Source organism: Corvus hawaiiensis, chromosome 13 (genome assembly GCF_020740725.1).
Source record: "Corvus hawaiiensis isolate bCorHaw1 chromosome 13, bCorHaw1.pri.cur, whole genome shotgun sequence".
In the NCBI taxonomy this organism is placed as follows: Eukaryota; Metazoa; Chordata; class Aves; order Passeriformes; family Corvidae; genus Corvus; species Corvus hawaiiensis.
This window is the reverse complement of record NC_063225.1, coordinates 3,657,679-3,683,769: the sequence shown is the minus strand read 5'-3', so window position 1 is coordinate 3,683,769 and position 26,091 is coordinate 3,657,679. Positions and strand designations below refer to the sequence as shown.

General features: G+C 40.1%; 1 protein-coding gene across 3 annotated transcripts in view; it reads right to left on the bottom strand.

Annotated features, from left to right (window-relative positions):
• The window catches only part of SH3GL3 (SH3 domain containing GRB2 like 3, endophilin A3), a 56,013-nt gene that overhangs the window by 5,943 nt on the left and 23,979 nt on the right, over positions 1-26,091 (bottom strand). For all 3 annotated transcript variants that reach the window (XM_048318263.1, XM_048318261.1, XM_048318262.1), the window contains exons 2-8: positions 8,493-8,561; positions 7,792-7,864; positions 7,141-7,284; positions 6,359-6,492; positions 4,821-4,979; positions 1,899-2,002; positions 535-662 (exon numbers count right to left, since the gene is read on the bottom strand). In XM_048318263.1, coding sequence (XP_048174220.1) covers positions 535-662; positions 1,899-2,002; positions 4,821-4,979; positions 6,359-6,492; positions 7,141-7,284; positions 7,792-7,864; positions 8,493-8,501 — 751 coding nt within the window. In that variant the 5' untranslated portion in view covers positions 8,502-8,561. The remainder of the gene's footprint in view (positions 1-534; positions 663-1,898; positions 2,003-4,820; positions 4,980-6,358; positions 6,493-7,140; positions 7,285-7,791; positions 7,865-8,492; positions 8,562-26,091) is intronic.

Here is a 26,091-nt window from a genome sequence, read left to right as displayed (position 1 = left end):
CTCACACCAACAGGTACCTAAGTACTTCATTAATGCACACACTTTGGTGCCTAATATAGGGACAGTAAAGGCAAAAGATGTTAAAATCAGTAAGGGTGGGAGTCATCTCTCTGAATTTTACACAGCTAATATTTGATATCCTGTACAGATCATTTATGCTCTCAGACTGTGGAGAAAAAATAGCACCTGGAGATACTCCAGACTGTGCTCAAACACACCCACTGCAGGCATCCGTCTGCAAGAAATGAACTGTTTTCTGCAAGTGCCTCTCCCTCTCTCTCCTCCCACCCTCAGTGGCAATTCAGAGACCTAAGAGACCAAGGACAGTGCTACACCTAAACCTCAGATAGGTGGGAGTCTGTTGAGAGGAACCCTGCTTCACAATTCTGTTTTGAAATCTTGGAAACAATCTGGAGTCAGATGCAGAGATACTGGTGCCTGATGGATCCACTGTTCTCACGGTGCAAGAAATACCTCAAGCAACAATCTGGCAAAACATCTAGAGACACATTCATTCTGTGGTGACAGACTTACCTGACGATTTTATGGAAGAACTATAGGCAATCCCATTGTGCTGCTGATTATCACCAATTTCCAGAGTTGTAGTTATTACAGGCTTTGGCTTAAATTCACGCTTAGGCCGACTAGATGCTACATTTATTCTGTAACACAGAGAAGAGCAGCCAGAGATTTATTTAGGAAGAAAGAAGGAAGAAATATTTCCAGAACTTAAGCTCAGGTTAAGTGCTTTGCTGTTGGAAAAGCGGAGTAAGAAAATCTTCTGCTGGTTTTGGTTTTAGGTTTCTTTTGGTGGGTTTGTGTTTCGGTTTTATGGTGTTGGTTCTTTTGGTTGGTTGGTTTGTTTTTCATTTTTTTGGGGGGAGTGTGTGTTTTGACTAAAAGCTGCTCAATTCTCGTGCAATACTTGAATTTCGACAAGCCCCTAATTTATTTAATACTGTGGTCCTGCTGACAGAGGCATAAAGCTTAACAGCCTGAGTTTGAGAAGTGATGAGCACCCACAGCTGCCACTGAGTTCAGCACAAGCTGCAGGAATGAGCCCTCTGGAAAGCTCAACTGCAAATGACATATGGAGAAACACATCCAGGACAGAGGCCCAGGGACTGCATCTCCCACATGGCCCTTTTATCAGGGGAAATAGGAAACAACCATTTAGCCAGCAAAATTGTCTAGTACTTCTTGCTGTGTATGCCCCAGCTGAGAGCTCCTTGTCCCCTGGCCCTTCCAGCTGGGATGGCACAGGGTGTCTGCAGACACAGCTGCCCTCATGCCCACACTCACAGCCCCCACAGCCACCCTGAGCTGAAAGCCCCAGGCAGTTTCCTTGACTCTGCCTACACCACAGTGACACTCAGGTCTCTGGTTCTCTGAGTGACAACATTAACAACAGCAGCATTTCTCCCTTCTCTCAGGATGACACAAAGTACCTGGGCCTTTCATACGTGTGTTACAGCACAGCTCTGTTCCTGGCCAGCTGGCTGGTTCCTTACTGTGCTGCAGAATTTTGTTATACCCCTTAATCTCAATAAAAACAGGCCAACTTCCAAGCAAAGCCTCCAAAACACAACTCAAAGTATGCAAGTTGGAATAAACCTCCAAACAAAGGGAGGCTGTCCTCATTAACCTCCACAGATGGGAGAGACTCTGCACACACTCCGAGCTCCCTGGGCAGATCCTGTGTTACATTAAAGTCTCCCAGCACAGCAAGAAGCTGCCAGGTGGCAGGGGTTTAAAGCCATGGAGCTCAGTCTGGCACAAAGCACAGCAAACAGCATCTGGGAGGTGGTGCTACAAGATCTCTTGCTTCAGTGACTTTCCAACGTTGCAAACCTCGGCTGCAAAAGAGGTTCAACATTTTCTGAGGGGTTCAGTCTTACCGGTTTTGCAGCTTGCTCTGCAGATCCTCCAAAATTTCTGTGGATTGTTTATGGTAATCTAGTGCTGCTTCTACAAACACAGCCAACTGGCTGACTTGTTCTACCTGAAAGACAGAGAGGAAAATAGTTGTAAGGGCACTGCAGTGCATTCAGCTGAAGGATAAACAAACAGATCATTTAAAACAGACCTCGTATCTCAAAAGACCACAGTACCTTGTAGAGGTTATTGGGAAAGAGCACATGTGATTCTATCAAAGAAACTGGCAGTTGGAAACTGAACAAAACTGAGGTGTAACTTCTAGGTCACTAACTCAGGGCAGGGTCCTTGAGTCATTTCCTTTCACAATGTGCAAATCCCCTCTGCTTTCAACTTCCAAGCCAGCTGTCTGTCAACACCCAAGCCCAAACCATATAATAGGACATGACCCCTTAGCAGGTGAAAGTGGAGCTTTTCTGATCAATGCTGGAAGAAATTACACTGTGACAGCTCTTATGACTCAGACTCATTGCAGTTTATTATCAATGTTTACAAATTGCAGTTCTGAAAGGATCTGGACTTAACTCACTAGATGGCAGCATTTATAAACTGATAAATGAAACATAATTTATCTACTTGGATTTAAAATGTATTAGCCAATCATTCAAAAATATGAACGATGAGGAAAGGGAGAATGTGAAGGAGATGGAAAAACCAAAATATTTTTATTCACGAGGTAACAAATAATCTCATTCCCCTAACACAAGCTGAAAAGTTCAAGCTGTATGGGGTATGGAGCAGTAACAGATATTTGTCTTCTTCAAGACAACGTTAAGAAGACAGACCCCAAGAAGTCTGACATCTTTCCATTCCATCATGATGTCTTCAGACATTGGATCATAAGAAAATATCTGAGTAAACTTTCTACAAATGTTTTATGGACCCATGGCAATTTTGTGTTATACTTTGTCTGCTTTTACTCAGTTAAAAAGATCATTAAAAATACTGCCAGGACTCCAAGAGAGCCAAACACTCTCACATAGCACAAAGAAATGAAATGCACAGAACCAAACCAACAGCTGATACAATTCCATCACAGTCAGAAGAGAGTAATATAAACAGCTGAGGACAACACACAACGTGCCTGGGGTTTGGATTGGTGGTCAGAGAAAATGGATAAAGGATGATCCAAACAAGCCGACTAAGAGCCAGGAGAAATATAGAGTTGTGGATTAGGAGAAGAGAGAGAGAAAGACTGGGAAAGAGCCAGAGAAACTTGGGGGACTAAAAGCTACTTAGGAAGATGAAGCTGGGACTGGCTGTGTGGGAATGGCAGGAAGATGGAGCTGATAAGAAGTGCATGCAACAGTGTCGATGTGGGAGGTCTGGAACTGGCTGTGCAGAAACCTGAGAAAGATGGGGATCAGGACTGAGCCTGGGAAAGGCACCTGGCAAGATGGCTGGGAACCAGAGCTCAGAAAATAGACTTCAGGGCAAGAAGACCAAGAGAGGGAGACACTTGGGCAACTGGAAAGGATCAGAAGGAAGTGATTGTAGTTAAGATCTCTGCAAACATAGTGAGACCATTTGGGGTTAGACAACGAGGCTGTAATGAGAAGTTTCAGGACAGACAACTGGGTCAGCATGAAAATGGAAGGGAAAGAGCACAGAGTTTTCTTTAAACAGAAACAATAGGAAATGGGTATGGAAAAAACTTCAGAGGGATATTCAGTTCGCCCCCTCCCAAAGGCAGAGTTAGTTATACTAGAATGCATAACTCATTTGTTTTCTAGTGGCTGAGCTAAACCAGTTGAATCCCTGCACTGTTTTGTCCTCAGTTTGGTGCTTTGACTAATGATAAACAGTACCTGAAACATTTCTCAGCTGCTTATGAAAGGCAGAATTATAAAACACACATCCACTGGAACCAGGCAACTGGAAGAGCCTACAGAGGAACAGTGCTGAAATTGTTGATAAGAGCATGTTCCAGATTTTGCTGCCCTCATTAACCTGCCCTGGTCAAACAGCAAGAGGCTTAACTGCCTTACACTGTACACTGCTGTAACAAATGTGTCCCACTTACAAACAGTCCAGGAGCTACAGGCTGGTTTATAACTGGGTGTGCATAGAGGGAGAAGTTGCTTGCAATTAAATATTCCCACTTCATAGCTCCTCCCTGTTGCAGTTTGCTCACAGAAAAAAGACAGCACACTTCTTACTTTGGAAGTGTGTTTTCTGTGATGCTGCATCTACAGGAGGTGAGAAAGCTTTGGAATAAGCTCAAATAGGTCCAGCTCTCTTTTCCTACAATTCCATAATTACTCAGGAGAAGGCACATCCCGCTATTCCTCTGTGTGTGGACAGAAGAGAGGATTATCCTGAATGGCCACAGCTGCTCCTTATTTAGACAGAATTTCATGATGGACTTGGACTTTGAGCCAAAGTCCACATACCTGAGCTCAAGCTACAAAACTCACTCTATGGACTTTGCAGAGCCAAAGAGCAATAGTAAAGATTGTCAGAGGTAAAATCATTCAGAGACTCCGTATCAGCAGCAAAGTTTTGACTATAAGTGAGCTAAAATTCAGAAAGCGCAGAGGGTACATGCCCTTGCTTATACTTTCAGTCTTGACTGCACCAATTTCCTGACCTTCACCCTCTCACTGACCAAACTGCATTTTACTCTCAGCTAGTCCTACTTGAGGCCTCTGTGACCATCTTGTCTGAGTCACAGTATCTCCACAAGAAATTCCTGAGTTCCTGAGTTCTCCCATTCCCTGCTGTGCATTGTGTTCTTCTCTGACAGGGGATTTAAAAGTGGGAAGAGGCAGAGTTTCTGCTTCCAGACCTTGTCTCCTGTGAAGGATGGGACTGGCTTTAACCAATCCCACACATTTGCCCCTCCAGGATGCAGTGCAGCAAACAAAGAAGCAGCACAGACTTACATCATTTTCTAAGAAATTGAACATGCTTCTTTCAGCCAGTTCCTTTGACTCTTCAAATTTTTCTACTGCTTGTTTAACTTCTTCATCCGGTATCTTTCCAAAACGCTTCTTTTTATAATCATAATCCAAGCGGCGTCCTTCCAGTTTCTTCAAGTGGTGCTAAAAGAGACACAACGTTCATGAGAAGGACCAAATGGGATATGGCCCAAACAAACACACTGTGATTTAAGGAAACATCAGTGGTGGAAATACATGCAGACTTAAAGAAATACAAGGCTCAGAGATTTGTACAGTCCATCCCTCTGACCCAAGGCAGCACCAGGTAAGTGTAGGGCCACACACATGAATGAGATTTTAAATAAAGAGCCCTTTGGTAGCACCTGGGGTACTGGCTACCTTGATTTGCCAATCGTAGACATCCACCTCATGGACTTCACTAAATGTGCAACAGCTCAGATTCTCTGAGCTGTCGAGAGAAGTGGGATCCAACCTGAATATTTGTGTGTCACCATATTGTACATGTAATTCAATTTTATGTCTTGAATTATCTGCAATATGACAACTTAAAGTTTAAGGGCTATATTCCCCTCATAAAGCAGTGCTCCAACAAATCTTGTATTCTTGCTGTCCTTGTTAGGTATCAACTTGACACTTCTATCTGATACAACTACACAAGCTTTTCTGTTGCCAAAAATCATGGGACTGACAGACACACACAATGGACTCAAAGTGACAGTACAAAATGCTCATTAAAGCTAACATCAAACGATTTCCTTTCATCAGCTCAGAAGAACACAACAGAAAACAGTTATGCATCAAAGGAGACAGCTACAGACATTATTGCTATCTTTTTGCTATGCTTTCCACATTCATTTATGTGAAAACAAATAAAATAACTTTCATTTCTGCATTTCATCAGGGTTTTAACTTGCTTATTACCCAAATCCATTGGAATCAACAGACTCAAAGACTGCCTGGCTTTCGTTGAATTGTCACATTGTAAACAAAAACACTGAAAAACTTAACTCTAAAGGTTAAAAATGTGTTCCTTAGTGTCCTATATTTTTCCTATAGTGGCATATGGCACTTCAACATTTTATGACACTATTCACATCATTCTGTGTTTGCCCTGAAAAGCCTTTTTTAACAGTTATATTCATTCTCCATTATAAACAGCTTTAGGCTGACAGAGATGATAAGATAGGATAATCACTAGCAGTAAATCACAGCCCACTCACATGTTCATAAGCATTAATAAAAATGTTCATTAAAATAAAACAGCAGAAAAATAAAGAATAGAATTCTCTTCAGTATCCTTGTACTGACTGTCCAAGCAATACAGCAAATTGAATAAGTTAGACAAGGGAGAAATAGCCACACATTGATTCTAAGCAGATTTTGTCACTGTTTTGCTAGAGAGAAAATCTATTACAACGGAATTTATTTACCTTATTGCTTTCAAGAAAAATATCTCAGGGAACTAGAGTTTGATTTGACTCTGGTTGTTGGTAAGTGAAGCTTTACCCTGGAAAACTTACCCCAATCTCTTTTAAATCTTTGTCCTGCAACAACTGTAGAGGATCAATAAAATTTTGTTTGACATTAATGTCAAGCGAGTCCTTCACTTCTGCCATTTGCTTCATGCTCTCACCAGCATCCAGTAGTGCAAGGCCTGTGGTAAAGAATAGGCTCTTATATCTCAAGATATGTAAAAGCAGAAAATTTGTCTTTTAAAACAGTCATTTCAAACAGGTATCTTTGTATCTGTTGCAGTCCCTTGAAGAATAAAAAAGAAAATAATGCAAGTTATGCTTGTTCCCTATAGAAAACTAGAACTAGAAAATTTTTGTTCTGAATTACAATGCAGGTTTTTTTCCCTGACAGATATCAGGGGAAAAACAATTGTTCTCCCTACTGTTTTTGCATAGGTCATTATTAAACAAAAGTCATCCAGTGTTGTTGCTTATTTCTTTCTACAATAATTTTTTCCCTTAGTTTGCTTCTCAAATTGAGTATAACCATTTTTATATAAAGGTTAAAAGAAATAAACTGCATTTAAGTATCACCCTAAATTACTTAGATTTGGCAACTTGGAAACTAAAATGGTTAATAACAGGGATGATCAGACAGGCTCACCTGCAACAGAGGAGGACAAATGTGCAGGAGCATCCTGTTTCTGAGCTGTATCCATCATCCCCTGCTCCCTGCACTTAACCTTCCCTCTTACCTGCAGTGGCCAACTACACAGGTTATGTCAGTGAGTAATATTTTGCAAAGAACTTTATGCTGAAATATTGGCAGAGGAGATGCACAAACTCACCAAACATAGAATCATCGCCCAGCTCTCTGCCATACCGTATCATGCAGTCTCCCAGGAGTCCCTCTGTCTGGGGGTAGCCTGTGGTTTTAACTTGTCCTCTGATCTTTGACATAGTGTTCAGCATCCCCAGCTTGGCTCTGTATGCTAAGAGGGACATAGAAAAAGAAACAAAAAAGTCATAAAACCAGTTTTAAAACTAATCTATTTAAAGCAATAAATCATTTCACAAGCAAAATAATGAAGCAAGTCACTAAGCTCAGCTCAGACTTGTAAATCTTTTGTTGTCAGTACCTCATAGTCCAAAGCTGAAATGTGCCATTCAACAATATGGGTCATATGAAACTGGTTTTTATTCCCAACTGAAAAAGCATCATTTCTCCAGGCAAATATTCACCAACACTCACATTCCTCTGAACAGTCCTGGCTTGGGAGCTCCCTGATTAGAAATATTGCAGAAAGCAAATGCAGAATAGATACAAGCACAGCCAAAGCCAACTTCCTGCTCTCTCTCCTCTTGCTTAGAACAACTTTGCAGAACTCCAGACAGAAACCTCACAATGATGACCCAATTAGATTTTATTTACCTAGAATTAATTTCCAAGTAATAAAGCAATATTCATCAAAATCCAGCACCTATTGTTCTTATCCTACCTGGATTTGGCTGAAGATACTCCGTGGATTTGGACAGAAGCTCTGTTACTGCTTTATTAGTAACATCAATTTTCTGAAAAAGAAAAGTCTACTATGAACATTAAAAAATATACAGAAAGGCAAGGGGAATTTAAAAAAAGCACATAACTGTAAAAGCAGAAACTGGCAGTAACATTGTTTAATTTGCAACACAACTCATCATGTTTGGATAGCAAACATATCAATTTCATGTAAATTTCTGAACATGGATTTAAACTAAAAAATATAACCTTTTCTCAGGAGAAAATCCAGCCCAAGTAGTTAGGTTTTTATCATTCATTTTATCAGACACAAAGGCTTTGTGATATTTACAAAGTCTCACTAACACTGTGGACTTCTCTAAACTCCCACATAGTCAGAGGAAGAAGGTTCCTCCTGATGCTCTGCATCCTTCTTGGAGGAATTTCTCTTCACTGTCGAGAGGTGTCAGTGGAACCTGATCCTCTGCTCAAACAGCCTTTGTGGGCATCTCTTCTTTCTTGGCTGAGCTGAAGAGGCTCAAGGTTAAATTCACATTTATCCTTTTATCTTTCTGTTTGGAAGCACATTATAGGGTTTCCTCCCCCAGGTAAATCTACAATACCATCCAGTCACTTGAAACATGAAATATTTTTGATTCTGCTATAGCTTAATATTGAAAAACATAATGTGACTTTTCTTACCCTTTCCATCTCTTGAAATTCCTCATCTAACTTTGTTCCTTCTGCTCCGCTTATTTTTTCACTGAATAACTGTAAAAAGATAAATTTAACACACACAAAAAAGGTATTATTATTTAATTACAGAATAAATATCTCTGAGAGTTACAGGATCTGACTCCAGATCAGAAAATAGCCAGCATCCATTTGAGGTAACATGCAGGACAAGAGTAAACAGTCTTGGAAGTGAAGCACTCCCTTCAAGAGAGACAAGGATACCTGATACAAATTTAGAACAAGAGAACAAAAAATGATTTCTCATGCTTGCAGAGTTTGTACTCTACTGGCATGACCTACTGCAGATTTCAGCACAGGGACCACAGTCAGACTGCAGGTAAATCCAGAGTCACCTTTTCAAGTACGTCCCTGCAGCTCTGTACTTCTGAGTACCCTCTGGCCCTGTGTGCCAGTAGGTTCAGGAACTGGTTCAGAACCCATTCCTGCTGCTGGGACTTGTGTGTGCAATTCTGTGGAAGGGACCAGACTCGGGAAAAATGCTTCACTGTGACTCACCTGTGAGACTGAGCACCTTTATGATCAAAACAAGGATGCCAGGTGTTCTTCAAAAACTCAAAGCACCCATTTCAGAGAGAAGATTTCAGTAAACCTTCTGAAAAGGCTAAAAGTTATCCACCTTTTGTGTGAAAACTCCAGGCTGTCAGACCTGTGGTCCTCACTGAGTAAATCATGGCCAGGAATAAGCCATGGGCAGAACTCAACCATCTGCTTCTTGCAGGGCATGGTACCTGCACAGTGACAACATGAAAAGAAAGCCAGGTCCTCACCCAGTGTGAAACAGCCTTTGAAAGCATCACTCCACTATGACAGTGATTTAACACATATTCAACAAACAATTAAATTCCTTCTGCCTAATATTTCTCTGTTTTAATTGATTTTTATCACTGAAACTGTAACAGCGTAGTGTGAAATCCAGGCCTAGCTCACTGAGTGCTGGTGCTCCCCAGACCTGTCCCCAGTAAAGTGTTTTGTTTGTCCTCAGCACTTTCTAAAAGGGAATTAATCTCACTGAATTCGAAGGCCCTTGGGGACTTGCATAACCTGAAAATGGGTCAGGGCTCTCAGCACTGCAATGGCTCCCTGTTCTCAGTCGCTGCCTGCACGGCACAGGTGAGGGGGGAGTACACTGCCCTGCCAAAACCAGCGAGGAGCTGATGAAGCAGAGCTGGGAGCTCAGCAGTGGCTGACCTTGCATCAATATCGCTGCTACCACACAGCCAGAGAACCGTCCTGCTTAAGGGAAAATGTGAGTTCAAAGAGAGACACACAGCTAATTATTTCTATTGCCTTTACAGCACGCTCCCAATCTTCATGTTTAATATGCCAAGCAGCACACACACTTGTCAGGATCATTTCTCTTCCAGAGCACTGACAGAACGAGCAGAAAAGCAGATAAAACAGATGGAGAAGCCCAAGTACCAGTGAGTTCCTGCGGGTCATCATCTTGCTGCTGTAAGACATGACAGCAGAGAAGTGACCTGGGGTCACACGTGGAGCGGGACGCTGCCCTGCTCTCTGCAGGAATGTCTGAGGAGTCCTTGGGCAGACGGAGAAAGGTACATGACAAGGCTGCACGAAAAGCAGGAAATCCTATCAGGAATTCTGCAGCTCCTCTACAACAGCAGCTTCTGTCTCCTTTCTGTGCACTGTTAATTCCAAAAATAATCAATGCCATTTTCCACAGCCTCACACATGTCTTCTTTCTCCAGCAGGCAAGGAAGAGATCTGTGGTTTCCCAAAACCTTTTCAAAGGCTGAGGGCAGTGGGGGAATTACCCCTCTCAGGCTTAAGGTGCAAAACCCACGTTCAATAGCAGCCCATAGCTGTCCCATTACAGATAATCCACTTATATGCTGGTGAAAAATAAACATAATGAAGTAACATGATTGCTTGACTGTGAAACCATAATCAATAATAAAATTCTAAATTTATTTAACAGTGACTTGTGAATGCAAATCCACAGAGCCAGCCACAGGATCTGCAGATACTGTTTCCTACAGACTCTGAAGACAACCTAACACACACCTACACCTGAGAAAAAAAGCACTGATCATAAGAAAAAGAATTTTGTTAACATGCTTTCCTGGTTCTATGCAACCATTAATGACACTGCAGCTCCTAGCCCAAGGACACACTTCTTCAATGGTATTTACTCTGAGCTCTAATGTCCTTTGAAAAATGACGCCCATAAAGAATGATTCCTTAAAGTCTGTAAGTTGTCTGAGCTACCAACAGTAAAAATGGGTATAAAGTTCTAATGGTTATAATTAAATTTTACACCTCTACAGTTTATTTCATATCGGTGTAATTGGAAATAGCTGTACTAGTCATGCATTTAGGAACAAAAAAGCTTTTGTTCTGATCATACTGAATTTAGGAGTTGTAAAACCAGCATCACCCTTCTCACAATTAAAAGTCACAGGATACCCAATTAATTATTGAAAATGGGTGCACAAAGGAGACAGCTGCTGACTTTTAGTTCCCTGACTATTTGCTGAGCATCATTTACATGCATTATATCAAGCTGCAAAATGCTTTGAACATAAACAGAAGATACCCAGCTGAGGGGCTATGTAATTACATGGCAATATCTATCAGGCTTTACGAGTCACCTAATCAAAGACAAAACTGCTGCCATCACACAAGGCACGCACTCCGAGGGGGCCTGGAATTTCTCGTACAGGAAGAATCCTTCAGCTCCAGATTCAGAACCTGAGCACCGTGGATTCAGCACCATTTGACCAGAAAGGGCCACAATTCGTGGCTGTGAAAAAAAACCAGGTCCCAGGAGGGGGGTCACCACTTTTTTACTATTCCACTGCAGGTCAGAAGCTAAAGCCTTTCATTAGTCCTATTTCTGGTGAAGCTAACTAGGTTTCCTCTAGATCAAAACCTACACCCAGAGAACAGCTCTGCAATAGGAAAGATTTCTTCCTCTCAGGTGTCTGTACAACTCCCTCTATCACACTCGAAATGTTAGAGTTAGTGGGGAGAAAGAAAAAAGCAACAAAGTTAAATTATGAACATGAAAACACTTTCCAGTCAGCCATTTGTATTATCACCTCTCATTTGAAGCTACACATGATGGCAAACTACCTTTGACTGTAAAACTTGCATGCTCTATATGATAAAGACCTTTTTGCCTGAAGAAACACTGCAGTTTGTACACAAATGCTCCTTGCTTGTTACTTCTTGCTAGATCCTACTGTTCTTTTTAATATTGAAAAATTAAATATGACGTTGTATTACAAACAATCTGAAAGTCTCTGGTGTGTGTATGTAGAATTTTATATGAAGAAAAATCTGGAATAGAACAAATAGGCTTTGAAAGGAACCCCTCCAGATATTATTTCTATTTTAGTTCTGTATATCCAGCTACAGTTCAAAATGCAATCTGCAATTTTGCTACAGACTTAAAAGACTAGATATTTATCTGCTAAGGCATTTATATTACAAGAAATTCTCTGAGAAAAGATTTTTCTATAAACCTAATATTGGAATTTTGTTCTCGTGATAGTTCTCTGTTGTTCTATTTGTTTCCAGATAATATAATTTTCTTTTGATGTGTTTTGTTATGACGAAGCATTGCCCCAGCCCTGGCAGTGTTCAAAACCTGGCTGGAGAAGGCCTTGAGTAATCTGGTCTAGTGGGAGGTGTCCCTGCCCATGGCAGGAGGGGTAGGGAATAGATGACCTTTAAGGTCCATTCCAGCTCCTTTGCATTCTATGATCCCATGAGCACAGCACATGAGCTGTCCATACTTTAAAGTAAAATCTACATCTCACCAAAACTCTAAACTAAAAAAAGTCTCAAGATTTAAAATAAAAATACTGAAAAATCATGTTAAGAATATTAAGATTTATCCCTATTGCACAAGAATAGTACATTTCCCCATTGTTACATGGATTATAACAAACAAGCTTCAGAAAAATGCCATATTTTACTCATGTTTTGTACATCATATCCACTGAATTACATTACTTTTTCATATTTCACTATGGAAGGTTACTGAATATAAGACTTAACTGCCAAAAATATCCCAGATCAACAGAGAGCTGATAAAACTCTCAAAACAATTACCCTATTTTTTTTTTTTAATATATCCACTGGGTATTTTATAATGCAACTCAATGGGATTCTTGCCAGCCAATACTTGCACACATGCTCTGACCTTCTGTTTCACTTGTTTTGCCTTTCTTTTGCACTCAGTAACTAGGATTGAACCATCACAGGATTTTTGTTGTTATTCAGCTACCATTGAAGGGGGCTGGCCAGCAAAACTCTCTTGTACGTACCTGGCCAGGGAATCAGCCCATGCTATTTAAAGGCTGAAAGGTATCATATTCTATTAAAGACTTAAGAGCTTTTAATGACTTTGTAAAAAGTTACAGCATTTATTTTGTTCTGAAGGACTATCTGCTGAAATTATCTGTTGAAACTTTAATGGGATAGAAAATTCCTACATTTGTCATAAATATGCACGCTGTAAAACCCATGAGGCAAAACCTAGATTTTTTTTATTCTAACAGAAAAGCCAAGGCTATGAAAAGATTTTAAATTTATTTCCCTCTCTCTCTAAAAAGGAAGCAAGCAATCAACTGGGAAAACAAATAGATTCATCCCAAAGTTAACACACAGAGAGCCAGGAAATAATGTAACTGTATGGCTCCATTTCCCATAGAAACAGAACTGGGCCAAGCTGCACAAATGCATTAAATACATCTTAAATACAGTACTTAGTACAAAATACTACATTCCAGCATGGTTAACACATAATAGTTACGCTTCTCTTAATAAATCATTAAAAGTTCCAGCGATTTCCCTGCAGCCATGTAAGTGCTTGATTTGCTTTAATGCAATGTGACAATACTAACAGCCTTCTCAAGAATCTTATTTAAAAGCCTGTAACAAACAAAGGGAAGAATAAGGTGGCTGGCAAGGCAAAGTTGAATCTCCTTGCAGTGTCCAACCTCCTGAGGGAAGGGAGAGATTTTCCTCTTTGTTCTCTTCCAGAATGCTCTATCAGATTAGAGACCAAGATTTCAGCCTCTTTTCTAGATCAAAAGGAGTTTAACCTCAAATATCTGTAATTCCCTGTTTTGTGCTTTCACGTTCTACTACAGTGCTATGTATATTACTTGTTTTACTTCCTTCCTGATTGCTATATTTCATATAAATTGCTAACTGCCACGCTCAAAAAGAAGGTTACTACTAGCTCATGTAGTGCAGACCAAGAACTTGTACCTACAACACAGCTTACTTAAAGTCTTGCATCTTAGTACACCTTTAAAGGAGTGCGTGCTGGCACAAAGTTTGCCACCATTATAGAAAAATATACTTTAAAAAAAAGGAATAAAATATTCTGACTAGGTGAATGGGCAGCTAATAGGCACATCTGTGATTGACTTCTAGAGATTTTCTAAAGGTCTGGATGCTCAGAAGAAAAAGAAGCGCCCCACACTGAGAAACTAACCTAAGATGCACATTTTCAAATACAGATCTTAACAAAAAACCTAAAGAAACACAGTACTTGGCCCTTGGGTACAAAAATCATCTGCAAATGAAAATGGGTAATATATACCTAAACAGATATTTCCTCCTAGAATACCCTACAACAATAAAGAAAAAACCCAAACTATAAAAGTGTACTGGTGCTTGGACCTGTTCTTTTAATTACACTGACACAGCTCATTCTATCCTAATGCTTTGGAGAAAATACAAATCCCTCATTTTAGAGGTTAAGCACTAAAGGATGGCAGGAACTCTTGAGTCGCCTCAGTATATTGTGTTTTCAAAGAAAACAAAAATTCTCTTGCTCTGATGTACTTTAAAGAAAAAAAGATTTATTCTGCCCTCCAAAATAAATAGAGGGTCTACTACAAAGTGCAAATGTTTCAGTCACACAAATACAGAGCACTCTGGCTCACCTCCAGCAAATCATTTAAGTTCATCCTCAGTAGGTGCTGAAGTGCTTTGCTGCATGAAGCCCCGAGTGCTCAGCACCTCACAGTGTCAAGCTCAGAGAGCCACCACCTTCACATGAAAGTATTCTGTAACTTTTTCTTCTACTAAACTTTCAGCTAACAGTGGCACAGATTTCCCCAAAGCACCAAAGTAAAATGGTAGAAAAGATTTCTGACAGCAGCAGAGGGAACTGGGTTGTTTTTTTAAAAAAATGAATCAAGCAGCTGAATTGGGTCCTACTGCTATTAATAAAAATTATGGTGTGCAAGAAGCTGTGCCCTAGAAGTCAAAGACTTGTTATTGCTCCCATGGCTGCATAAGTGCTATAAAATTTAACAATTTAACAATGCTTGTACACAGGTATTTAAGAAACTGCAGGTTTCTGTTTTGGTAACAGTTCATACATAATTATAAAATCTAATAGTATTTTAGAATTTATGTGAGACATGAACACATTAAAAATTATAATCATATTGAAGATACAAAATTCAAGCAGCATTCTGTCAGTACCCATGGCAGAGTACATTTCTATAAAAATTCAAGGAAACAAAGAAGTGTTGCATAAAATTGGATGATTCACCCACAATTCATTACCTACCAAAAGCAGCTGAACAAGAACTCCAGAAAACTACATCCATGGCCAGAGAATTCACATCCTAGTGTTCCACTGAAGATTTCTATTTCCAGACATTTAAAGTAGAAACATAAAGTATGAACTGTAGGACATGCTTGTACTTCAAAGACAGCTCATGACTATGCTCACACTATCAACTTCCTTAGGGATTTCTGATGGACCCAATAGCAAATCTTGTCCCAGCAGCCAACAAAATTAAAATACCAAAAATATTACTATTTTTGTAAAATGGGAAGGATTTTAAGTATACGTAGAGAAATGTGTTACATTTAAAGACACACCAAGATCAATATTAAAATATTTCTTACATGTTTTCTAATGTTAAAAATTTCATACAACTTACAAAATATAAAACCTGAGTCCCATCTCATTTTTCAGAGCCCAGTTTTTGGTAGGAAATTCTTTTATGTAACCAAAAAAACCACCACAACCCAGGCCATCTAAAGGACATCAGGAATCTCAAGGGCCTGTTTCCCAAGAAGCAAAACATACTTTTTCCACCAAGAGATCTCTGAATCATACAAACAAAGTTAAAGAAATGCATGAGAGTACTGCCAGAGTGTTTATATTCACAAAGAACATTCCTATCTCACTAATATTTATGAGCCCTTTATTATTTGTAACTTCTCAGGCAAACAGGAGCAACAAGATCACAGACTATTTTTAGGAATAGATGATAGATAGTTTTAGATGAACTGAGTAGCACAAGGATATGGCAGCTAGAGAGGAATAGAAGAGAAAGGTGTTTGCAACGTGGCTTGCATGGGAAGGGAGATCCCAGGGCATCCCCAAACACATCTTTCCCACATGGAGATGTTCTGTGAGCTGCCAGGGTGACATGAGCTCAGCATGGAGCACGTCACTGTTAAAGGGTCACGTGCAGATCTGTGCCAAGCATTATTATTCAATCTACTCTCTAACATGGAGCAAATTCTTCACAGCTGAGCATGACCCAAAGTGTAGAGAAGCCCAGCCAGGCAATCAGCTGAGACCTCTGCAGCCAACCCTCCAGCTGCCAGCATCAACAGGACTGGAGCCACTCCATCAAAAGTGCCCATATGCTCCTGCAGAGAAGAATGCCCATTGACACGGGGAACGCAAGGCCTGCAGCTCCCACACAGAATCAATGAACAGCTGCAGCACAGCTCTGGCATAGGCTCAGAAGTGGCAGCTCAGTTCTACTCAGAAAGGAAGCTCCAATAGCACAATCCTTGTATTCTGGGATCCAGAAAGCCCTTACAAGCACTGGTACCTACAGGAAAACTGAGCAATGACAGCACTCCCCACTGATGGAGGAGTTTCAGCAGGCAATCCACATACACCTCTCAGATTTGTCTTTCAGCAAAATCCCCTCACCAACCCATCAGCCAGAGGTTCTGCTTTCCCACTGATTGAGTGAGACACTCACACCAAGGCAGACAAGAATTTCTGCTGCTTTCAACTCTTTTGTGCTGTACCATTTAGTGTGAACTCTCCTAACTTAGAACAACTTGTATGAATAAAGACTCCTGAAGACACCTGGGTACATGTCAATGTATTTAATCAACAGCCTTTGCTTGGGAAACCCCATCAAAGAAAAAGGAAAAGGCACAGAGCCCAAGAACATGACAAACGTGGTTGCTGGTTGAGGAATGTGTCTTTTCTTGAGGAAGGACTTACACAATCCAAAAAAATAGATGGAAAAAAGTAGTTTACAGTGTTACGAGTTGAACTGCCTGATTTTACGTAGTCTAAACAAAAGATTCTGCCATGTGGGAGGACTATCACAACAGAATTTTTTCAAAAGACAAGGGTGGCCATTTTAACAAAGCTAATGAGGACTTTACAGAAACATCTGCCACGCAGTGTCTGTGATGTGGGTGTTTGACCACAGCTCTAATTCCCAGCATCCTTGCAATTCTTTCTGCTGACAGGAACGCCGGGATGCATTAAATAGTTTTTGATTCCTGCTCTTTCAAGAAAAAGAAAGAAAACAAAAAGGAAACAGACATGAGTATATTAAAGATCTTGACAGATTGAAAAATTCTGTGGATGTACTTTAGAAACTCATCATCTCAGGAAAGCAGCAAAAGACATAGTAACACCTCTTGCTCTCAGAAAAGGTCTACAATTGATTAGGTAAGATGAAGCACTTGGCATTAAGCAACTAAGGAACCTGTAAAAACAGGCCAATATGCCAGACATGGTCCTGCATTTTATGAAAGTCAATAATAACACCTACCAAAAGATTATTTATTAGTCAATTTGATATTTGCTATATCTGTTTTAAAAAAAAAATTAATCTCCTTTCTTTGACAGCAATACTGAGAATTTACCCCATGATTCCTGTGCTCTTCCTAGTGTATTTCTTGTATGTAATTTTCTGCCAGAATTAGGCACAAAATTACATATGGCTTGGTTTGGAGGTTTTTTTTATTAATTTAGTAACAGAAACATCAGACATTGAATTCTAGCTCTGATATCGCTTAAAGTTGTTCTACAAGTAAGTCTATGCCAGCAAGAGAATTTTAAGTAGGGTCAGGAATGCTGGGCACTTGCTGTTGCTTAGTCAACACTCAAAATCCTGTACCCAGCTGATCTCGTCTGCACACAATCATGCAGCCTTTTAAAATAACCTTATTAACCAAATGCAGCCAAAGTATGTGTAAATACAGACTGTGTAATCTAGCCTTACAAAGAAGTCTGCACATTGAGAAGGGTGCTGTCTCTTGCTCTAAGCAAGAGAAAAGTCTTAGCATATTTCAGAATATTTTATCCTCATGATGTAATGGACAGCTTCACCCTGTCTGTGACACTCCAAAGGTCTCGAGTGTCTCATTAAAAGCAAGCCCATGCTACGTGTGCTGCTTTTCCACCTGTCTGGATTCCAGATTTTTTGCTCTCAGCAAGAACTATTTTTTAGCCACTGCTATAGCTTTGGATGCTTCAGGAAACATGGGGAACAAATGCATACAGGCTGAAACCACACATCCAAGCTCCTAATACAACATTAATGTAGAAGAGGAACTGAAAGACTAAATACTTGAATTTGGGTTAAACTGACTTGTCCTTGGTCACGCAGTAAGCAACTGCTAACTCTGAAATGAAAATGCTAGGGTCCCAGATCTCCACTTTTTGCCCTGAGGAATGCAGTCTTAAATAAAATATTCTATCTATACTTCTAAGTAGGCAAAACAAGGGAAAGTTATGTTTATGGGACACAAATTTTGAGTTGCACTATTTATTTATAATGAGAATGAAAATTATTTATTGTGAGAATGTAATTTCAGATTTTGTCACAAAAAATTAAAAGATGAGTGTACAATCTAAGCAAGAAAGATTTTATTGTACACAGTCTGTGGAAAAGTGAAAAGTGTTCATATCTATTTTCCAAGTTAAAACAGACATGACTAGATGGCTCCAGTTTTTCAAAATTTGAGTGGTAACACTTAAATTCTGAAAAATGATGAGTCAAATGACATTCTTTTCCATGCAGGTCAGAAGGCCCAAAGATTAACAACTTTTCCCTTTGCTTCAACAAATACAAGCAATGTAATACAAGCAAGTAATGAAAACCAAGTATAAAACAAAAAAAATATATATAGGAAAAGAAGATACAAGCATAGCAGTATTTGTGAAGTAACTCAGTGGCTCAGCAGACTGGGATGGAATGTTATTTCCTATTGAATTTGATATGATTTTTCTTCAAAATAATAGAATTAATCAACAGCTTTTATACACATGCACATGTGCATATACACACTCCCATATTCCCTTAAGTAAGCCAAGAGGTATTAGGGACCTGGATGCTTTTGAACACCCCACCAAGTGCTTATCTAAATCTGTAGGCATGTAAATACTTCTTAAGATTCTAACCCAAGAGACTCATCAGAGAAGCACAGAGGACTCAACACTGCCAGGATACAAGCTCTGTTTCATTTCAGATTCTAGTCATAAACAGCTGAGAGCAGCTAAACTACTACTACTGCATTACTATTACTTAATGTCTTCTTTTCAATAAATATTTTGTCCTCGAGTTTCTTCTGGCACAGCAGAGCAAAGGCTTCTGTTATTTATATTCAAATATAATTGCCAGATAGGTTGTGGGTATTTTCTTAATCAGTCTATACATCCAATAGATCTATAATAGATCTATATTCTTCATCAATCTATACATCCGAAACACAGAACCTTAGGGTACATGGAGTTTAGAGCAGCTTCTGTGTATGGTCTCCAATTACCACAAAGAAAACACTACAGAAATTGCCAACATTTAAACCATTGCTCGACTGTGGAGTTACCTGTGCACGTTTGGACCCATCACTTCCTTGCAAACTACAAGGTGCACAGCAAGATCCACAGCACTGTGGCCTAACACATTTCAAACAGCATTAAGAATTCTGACAATCAGCAAATACTTCTTTCACAAAAATAAGCTAGATGCTTAAAAAGTACAAAGAAACTTGAGTGCTCTAGAAAGAAGGCAGATTTGCACAACAAAGCTCAGATTGAAGGCTCCTGGCTTGGCAGCACCCTGTCAGAGCAAATGAAAAGATACACTTTTGCAAAGAAACGCTGCATGATTATTTGCAAAGCAAAGGCAATCCTACCTACCCAAAAGGCACATGTAATAGTATTAAATTATACACAGAAGTCCCATTTTTTACTGGGAAAAAAGTTCCATTTTTACTTTTTACATTTTTTCTTTTTCCTGCAATGAATGCACTGATTTCTGCCAGGAGTCCACTACATGCCTCCTTTTACTTCTCAAATCCCAGTCCTCTGCACTTGCAAAGTTAGCTCAAGCTGGCACTTCTCTCACGTGTATGATCAGTGCCAGAGTTTGCAAAAATGAAGTTTTAAAGGAAACCACGGCAGAAATCACTGCTTTTGAAAGAGTAGCATATTTAATGCTCCATAATAACTTAATTCCGAGTCCTATTTAAAACATTAGCACTTTCTATTCCTATATTTCATTTGTGAGCCTATTTGAATTTAGCTCTATTTTCAAAGAATTTTGCTACAATTTCTTCTTTTAGCCTGAGGATCCCAGTTTCAGAGCCTCTGGTGAGACGTGGCCTGAAGCTGTCCCAACCATCACAGTTCAGACAGTGGAGAAGAGGTGCAGGAATGGAATATATTCCCAGAAGGGATGTAGCAATTCAAAGCAATCCCTAAGCAGCCACTAGCAGCTGGGTTCCCAGGGTCCCAGTGACAATTTAAAGACTGCTGAAGCTCCCGTGCAAGGCTGAAGTACAAACACTGCTTGCCTTCCTGGGAGAGAGACAGCGAAACCGATGCTCCTCTATCCCATCAAGGTTAAATCAATGCCACAGGTTCAAATACCAGGACAAAGCCTGCTCTTTGTTAGGGTATCATCGTCTTTGAGACTGAGAAATAGAAGAGTTTGGCTCAGTGCTCAAAAACTGAAACAAGCAGGGAACGGTAAAGCAAGGAAATCACTTTACCACTGACTGTATTACCCCCAGCTCTGTGCCAGGGGCAGTCAGCTCTGTTAAGGCACTCACCTCCTGCATCAGGTTTTCCTGGCAGTGCCCTGGGTGTGCTCACCTCACCTTGCAGCCCAGGAGTGCAGAGCTGTCACTCTCGCCCATCCCTTGAGTACTTCTACTAAGATTTGTATGTTTTCTCTCTCACAGACACTTTAAGAAAGCCATGCATCCTGAGAAATGTTGTTTTCTCCTCATTTACTAATCACTAGTAACGTTGGCACCTTTTTTTCTTCTATTTTAGTCTCTTTCCACTACCACTTAGTTTGTTTTTCTCTCAGTTGCCTCACCCCTCATTCCCACTTACCCCTCTTTGCCTTATGTTTCTTTCAGTTTCCATAGTTTTGTTCTAACATAACTTCTCTCCACCTCTGCTGGATGTATGGCCTGCTCAAAACCTGAGCAAATCTCATACACACACACACACTTTTTCCAGAAAAAGGTCTAATCGTGATAGTTCCAACGCTAAGCCCAACTCAGAGGGACCAAGAATTGTCCAGCTATTGTTCCATTTTTTGCTGCATAAATGTAAAAAAAAAAAATGTTCCCACATCTAGGAGCAGTGGCTTGATAAATTGTGCAGAGAAATTATACTTGGGCAGGAAATGAAACACTTCAGAAGGACCAGTTACTTTGTGCATCTACAGATGATAAAAATCATTCAACCTTCCATCCTAAATATTCTCTCTCACAAGCCAGCCCCTCCTTCCTTTTTCCCTGCTAGTGTCTCTTTTCTGTTCCCATCAAGACATGCATATACTTTTGTTCTCTTCAGTGCTCTGTTCAGGAGTCATTTATTGGTACCACTCTCATGCTCTTTTATCAAAGTACAGGACTGGTTTATCCTGGTAATTTATGATTTCAACTCAAGGTTAAAAGAATAGAGTCCTAGGACAGAAATACTGTAAAGAACATCCCAGACAAGATCATGTACTTGCTGTTATTTTGAGAAACAGAAAATAACAAAAGGAGCAGGGAGAAAACAGCCAGAAAGAGATAAAAGCTACCTTTGCTTTCAAAGAGACTTGCAATAAACCTTTCCTTGAAAAACCACCTTCTATCAGGTTTGTTTTCTATCACATTGATATGCACCCTTTATGACTCCACATTTCATTAAATTTAACCATCTGCCTTTAAATTGCAAAAGCACTTTCCCACAGATGCAGGGACATTTAAGAACACACCAGATAAGCATCACCACTTGCACTGACTGTGAACAACTACTCATCAAATGGCTTATGAAGCACACTGAGTGCCAGGCTCAGAAAATGCAACACACCTTGGTTCTAAACCACCTGCAAGAGTAGAGGCTTTTGATTAGAAATCTGTCACTTAGACAAAATGTCATCAGCATGTATTAAACCCTTCATTTTGTAAATGGGACTTGAGTCTCCTCCTGCCTTCAGCAGCAAAACACTTTTTGATTTAAGCTTCAAGTGAGACCTACAGCTCTACCAGGTAACATTAAACCCATGAGTTGGAAGCATACAGAATGTTTAATGTAATTCTAGCAGAAATGTTTAAAGGAATGTATTCCACCACTTAATAAACCTAAAAGGCTAAGTCCTTTCTCTTACAATGCATACAGTATTTGAGATCATTTTTCTTTACTAAGTTTTTTGACAGAAAAATATTAAGCAATCAGTAATCACATGCAGATCATTATGGAGGGACCCTCAACTGTAGCTGTAAAATGTGCCTTTTATTTCTTCCCCATAACATAGAGCAGCTTTCTCCCCTTCCTATTTACAGGCATTCCTCATTCTTTTTAACCATTAGCACAGAGTTTAAACGTGAGCCCCTGAACAATGTGAAAGGAAATGAGTTGTACATTTGAAGGGAAGAAGAGCAGCTGTCACAAAGCAGAAGCTTGATTCCAGCCACAGAGACCTAGAACAGCATCTCAAGAGCAGTGGCCCAGCGCCTGCTATTCCAGGCCATTCTGGCCAAAGGACTTGAACTCCAATAAAGAACAATTCAAACACAATTCTTCCCCCTCTGCTCCCCCATAGCCTCTCACAAATGAGCTGGACCACCCAGTGATTAATGGAACTTGTTATTTACTTACCCAGACAATCTACTGCAGTAATATCATTATCCTGAATTTGGACTTTTACCTCCAGCTCCTACAGGCTCTTAAACCAGCTGAACTTGGGCACAGCTGCTGCTTCTAGTTCTGTAATTCTGAGACACATTGTGATTGTGATCTAGTCTTAAGTGCTTTAAACTTGAAATCCCTATCAGACTTGGCATCCTTCCCAGGTACCTACACAGGCTGAGTACACCCAGTAACACTGCAATTTTCACTCTGTTTGACCACACCAGTGGGATGAAAAAGTAAGAAACACAGGCTTCACATAGGCACTTCTAAACCACTGTGCTTTTACATTTGATGCCCTTGGCAGTTACTGAACTTTGGAAGCAACAAAAACACTGAGAAGTATGATCCAGAAACTGCGTCCATCTCATGGCAGTTTTTCAAGTTACCTACACACTGCCTACTCCTCCTTGCCTATAAATCCAATTTGTGGCAAAATCCAGACACAATTCAACAAGAAAAATCATATTCCTAAACAAAGCCTTCATCTCTATGCCATTGCATAAACCATGGAGCTCCAGTAACTCTCTCATGCTTTCTCCAGACTTATTCCAATTCTCTGCACAGAAACATTTCCCACTGCCCTTTGATGACTTCAGATGTGATCTTTCCAAGCAGCACTGAATGATCTTTCCTATTTATTGCAACTGTCCAGTCAGAACATAAACAATTGTTCTGAAGGAAGCCCAAACAAATACAGCTCTGAGGCCAGTATTTCTACGTATGACAAAATAGTCACTCCAGTTTGACAACTATACTTAGTCTTTAATCAAATCTGAAAAAGTATAGAAAAAGGAGAGTAAGATACAGAACCCTGAGAAAATGGAGGCAAATGGCACGAATCAAACAGATCGCCAGCAGGAGATGGTACATACACCAATGCAATGCTGTCTGTGGGCTTAAATTAGACACATACAGATATTGAAGAAAACTATTATTAGGGACAAAGGACAGTCTTGTCCATATATGAATAAAGTACACGACTCTAGACTCTATAATGTGATTTTGCATCTCTATAGAGAGTGACTCATTTCGCACCAGGCGGTGACACGTCACGCTATTACTGAGCATTTTAGTCCAACTTGTCTGCTGCAGCTATTCTTCAGCACACACATTGTACAACAAAAACTACTTTGTACTGCAAAACCTTGAACTCTTCCTGACAAACCTCCACTGTTTCCTAAAGAACTCAACACTGATGCTGACACATGCATTTATAGATCAGGAAATTCAAAGTCACCATTATTGTACCCATCTCTAAGGGAAAACATCTTTGTAAGAATTCAAATGTAATAAACTAACCTATCTAGGACACAGACACATTATTTGTTCTGCAAGCCTACTCAAAAAAATGTAACAGTGTCAGACTCAAGACTGTCCACTTCACAGAAGAGAAGATACAAGTACTTTTAATGAGAAAACCTGATTACACCAATGTCTCTGACAGTAATTTAAATTAATTGATGTGAGAGCTCAAATAGCCAAGAACAATGACATACCTGAAACCATGAATCTCCATGCTCACAGAATCACACTTTTACTTCCATATTTCATTTTGCAAATCTAAAATACTGTTCCCTAATCTGTTTAAAATCTTGTTTGTGAAAGTGAGCATATCCTAAAAAGAGAAATGTAAAGCCATCAAAGGGCCATAAAAAGATATCTGTAGTGATTATCCTTCCTCATTTTTCAATTTCACTGACTTTTCACTCAGTTCCGAACTCTCGTTTAAAAAAAAAAATTCTGAATTTCTTTGAAAAGTAAATTTTGGGGATTTTTATTCTAAACTATGGTCTATTTGGCAGTTGCTTGTCCAGCCAATATAGAGACAGAATGTGCATGAGCACTGCAGACAAGTAGAAGTAGTGGGTGCATCCCACAGAGACAACCCGTCCTTCCCAGGGTGACCAGGACAAGCAGCACCTCAGTGCCTGTCAGAACCATTTTCTGCCTCTCTTTCAGCATCTTGTTTCAGGTACAACTGGGCAATATTTCATCCTGTTTCCTCTGCATGGAGAGGAGCTGGAGCTGTGAACGACAAGTTACACACTGCATGCATTCCACTGGCTGCTACCACATTAAGACTTCTTCCTCCCTCCACAGGTTCCCAGTGCAAAATTTCACTTGGCAGCAATACCATTCTCATTTGGCCTTAAAACAATCCCCCTTTCTGAAGTTGTTCTCTGTGCTTGTAAGGAAGGCGTGGCTTCCTTTTGATACACTCATATATACCCACTGCAAAGATGGGAAAGGGTGATTATACTATAAACCAAAACCCTTAAAATCAGAGATTTAAACAACCCCTTTACACACTTCCTTTACAAGTAATATGAGAACCTTTCATATTATCTTCTTACTCCTCACTCCAGTGTCATTTAAGATGTTTCTATATTGGATGTCTCTCATGACTGTATTTAAAAATTGCTTTTACAGATGCTAATAAGTAATTGTCAAGGAAGTTCCTCAAAACGTTCTGTTTTGTCCAGAGTATTAAGAGAACATGAGAAGTTACACCACACTTATTTTTTACTGATTAGCTTGCCTCTTGCTACCTTTAACATCCTTTGACAACTTCACCCTGCCTTGTGTCTCTGTTGTACATCATTTGTCACACTAGTGCTTACTCCAGCTAAGCAGAACTTCCTTCCCCAGATACTCCTCTTGGTTGAAATAAAGGCACTCTTTCCTCCACTGAAGAAATGTGTTTCCTCTCTCCTTCAACAGCATTCTCAGTCTTTCACTGAAGTCAGGCTGAAGACTCTCAGATCTCACTGTGGCTTGAGGTGCTGCTTTCACCAGGAACACTCCTTTTACCCACATCCAGGTTGATCACCGTTTCACTTAAACCACTCAGCCATCCTGTTTGGATTCCAGGCCTGCAGGATTAGGGATAGATCTTTTTGCCCTCACATGATACATTATCATTATCACAACAGTCAACATTAACCCAGGGTGAGCTGGTAGCAGAGATTCCTTGTTGGCTCATCACTCAGAATGTCAATGAGATACAAATCCCTTGCAAAGCAGAGTTTATTCTACTCTGCGAACAAAACATTCTAATAATCATTAAGGTACTTTTCCACAGCTGCTTAGCCTTCTCTAAATCCTTTTCATCCCTGTTGAGACATTCCCTCCATTTCCCTTGTACTGGTAGTAGTGACTCTTGTGTGCTGTGAGCTCTTCAGTGGGTTAATCCACCTGAAAGCTGCTCACACACTGGAGCTGGGTTGATTCTGAGACAGATAAGCTGCCTCTAACAGCTTAGTGTGTGTGATCACACAAGCACCCAGAGCTAACTCAAGCAGGTGGACAGGACTTTACCCTGAAGGTAGAGCAAGGCTACCACAGCCTAGATTTAGG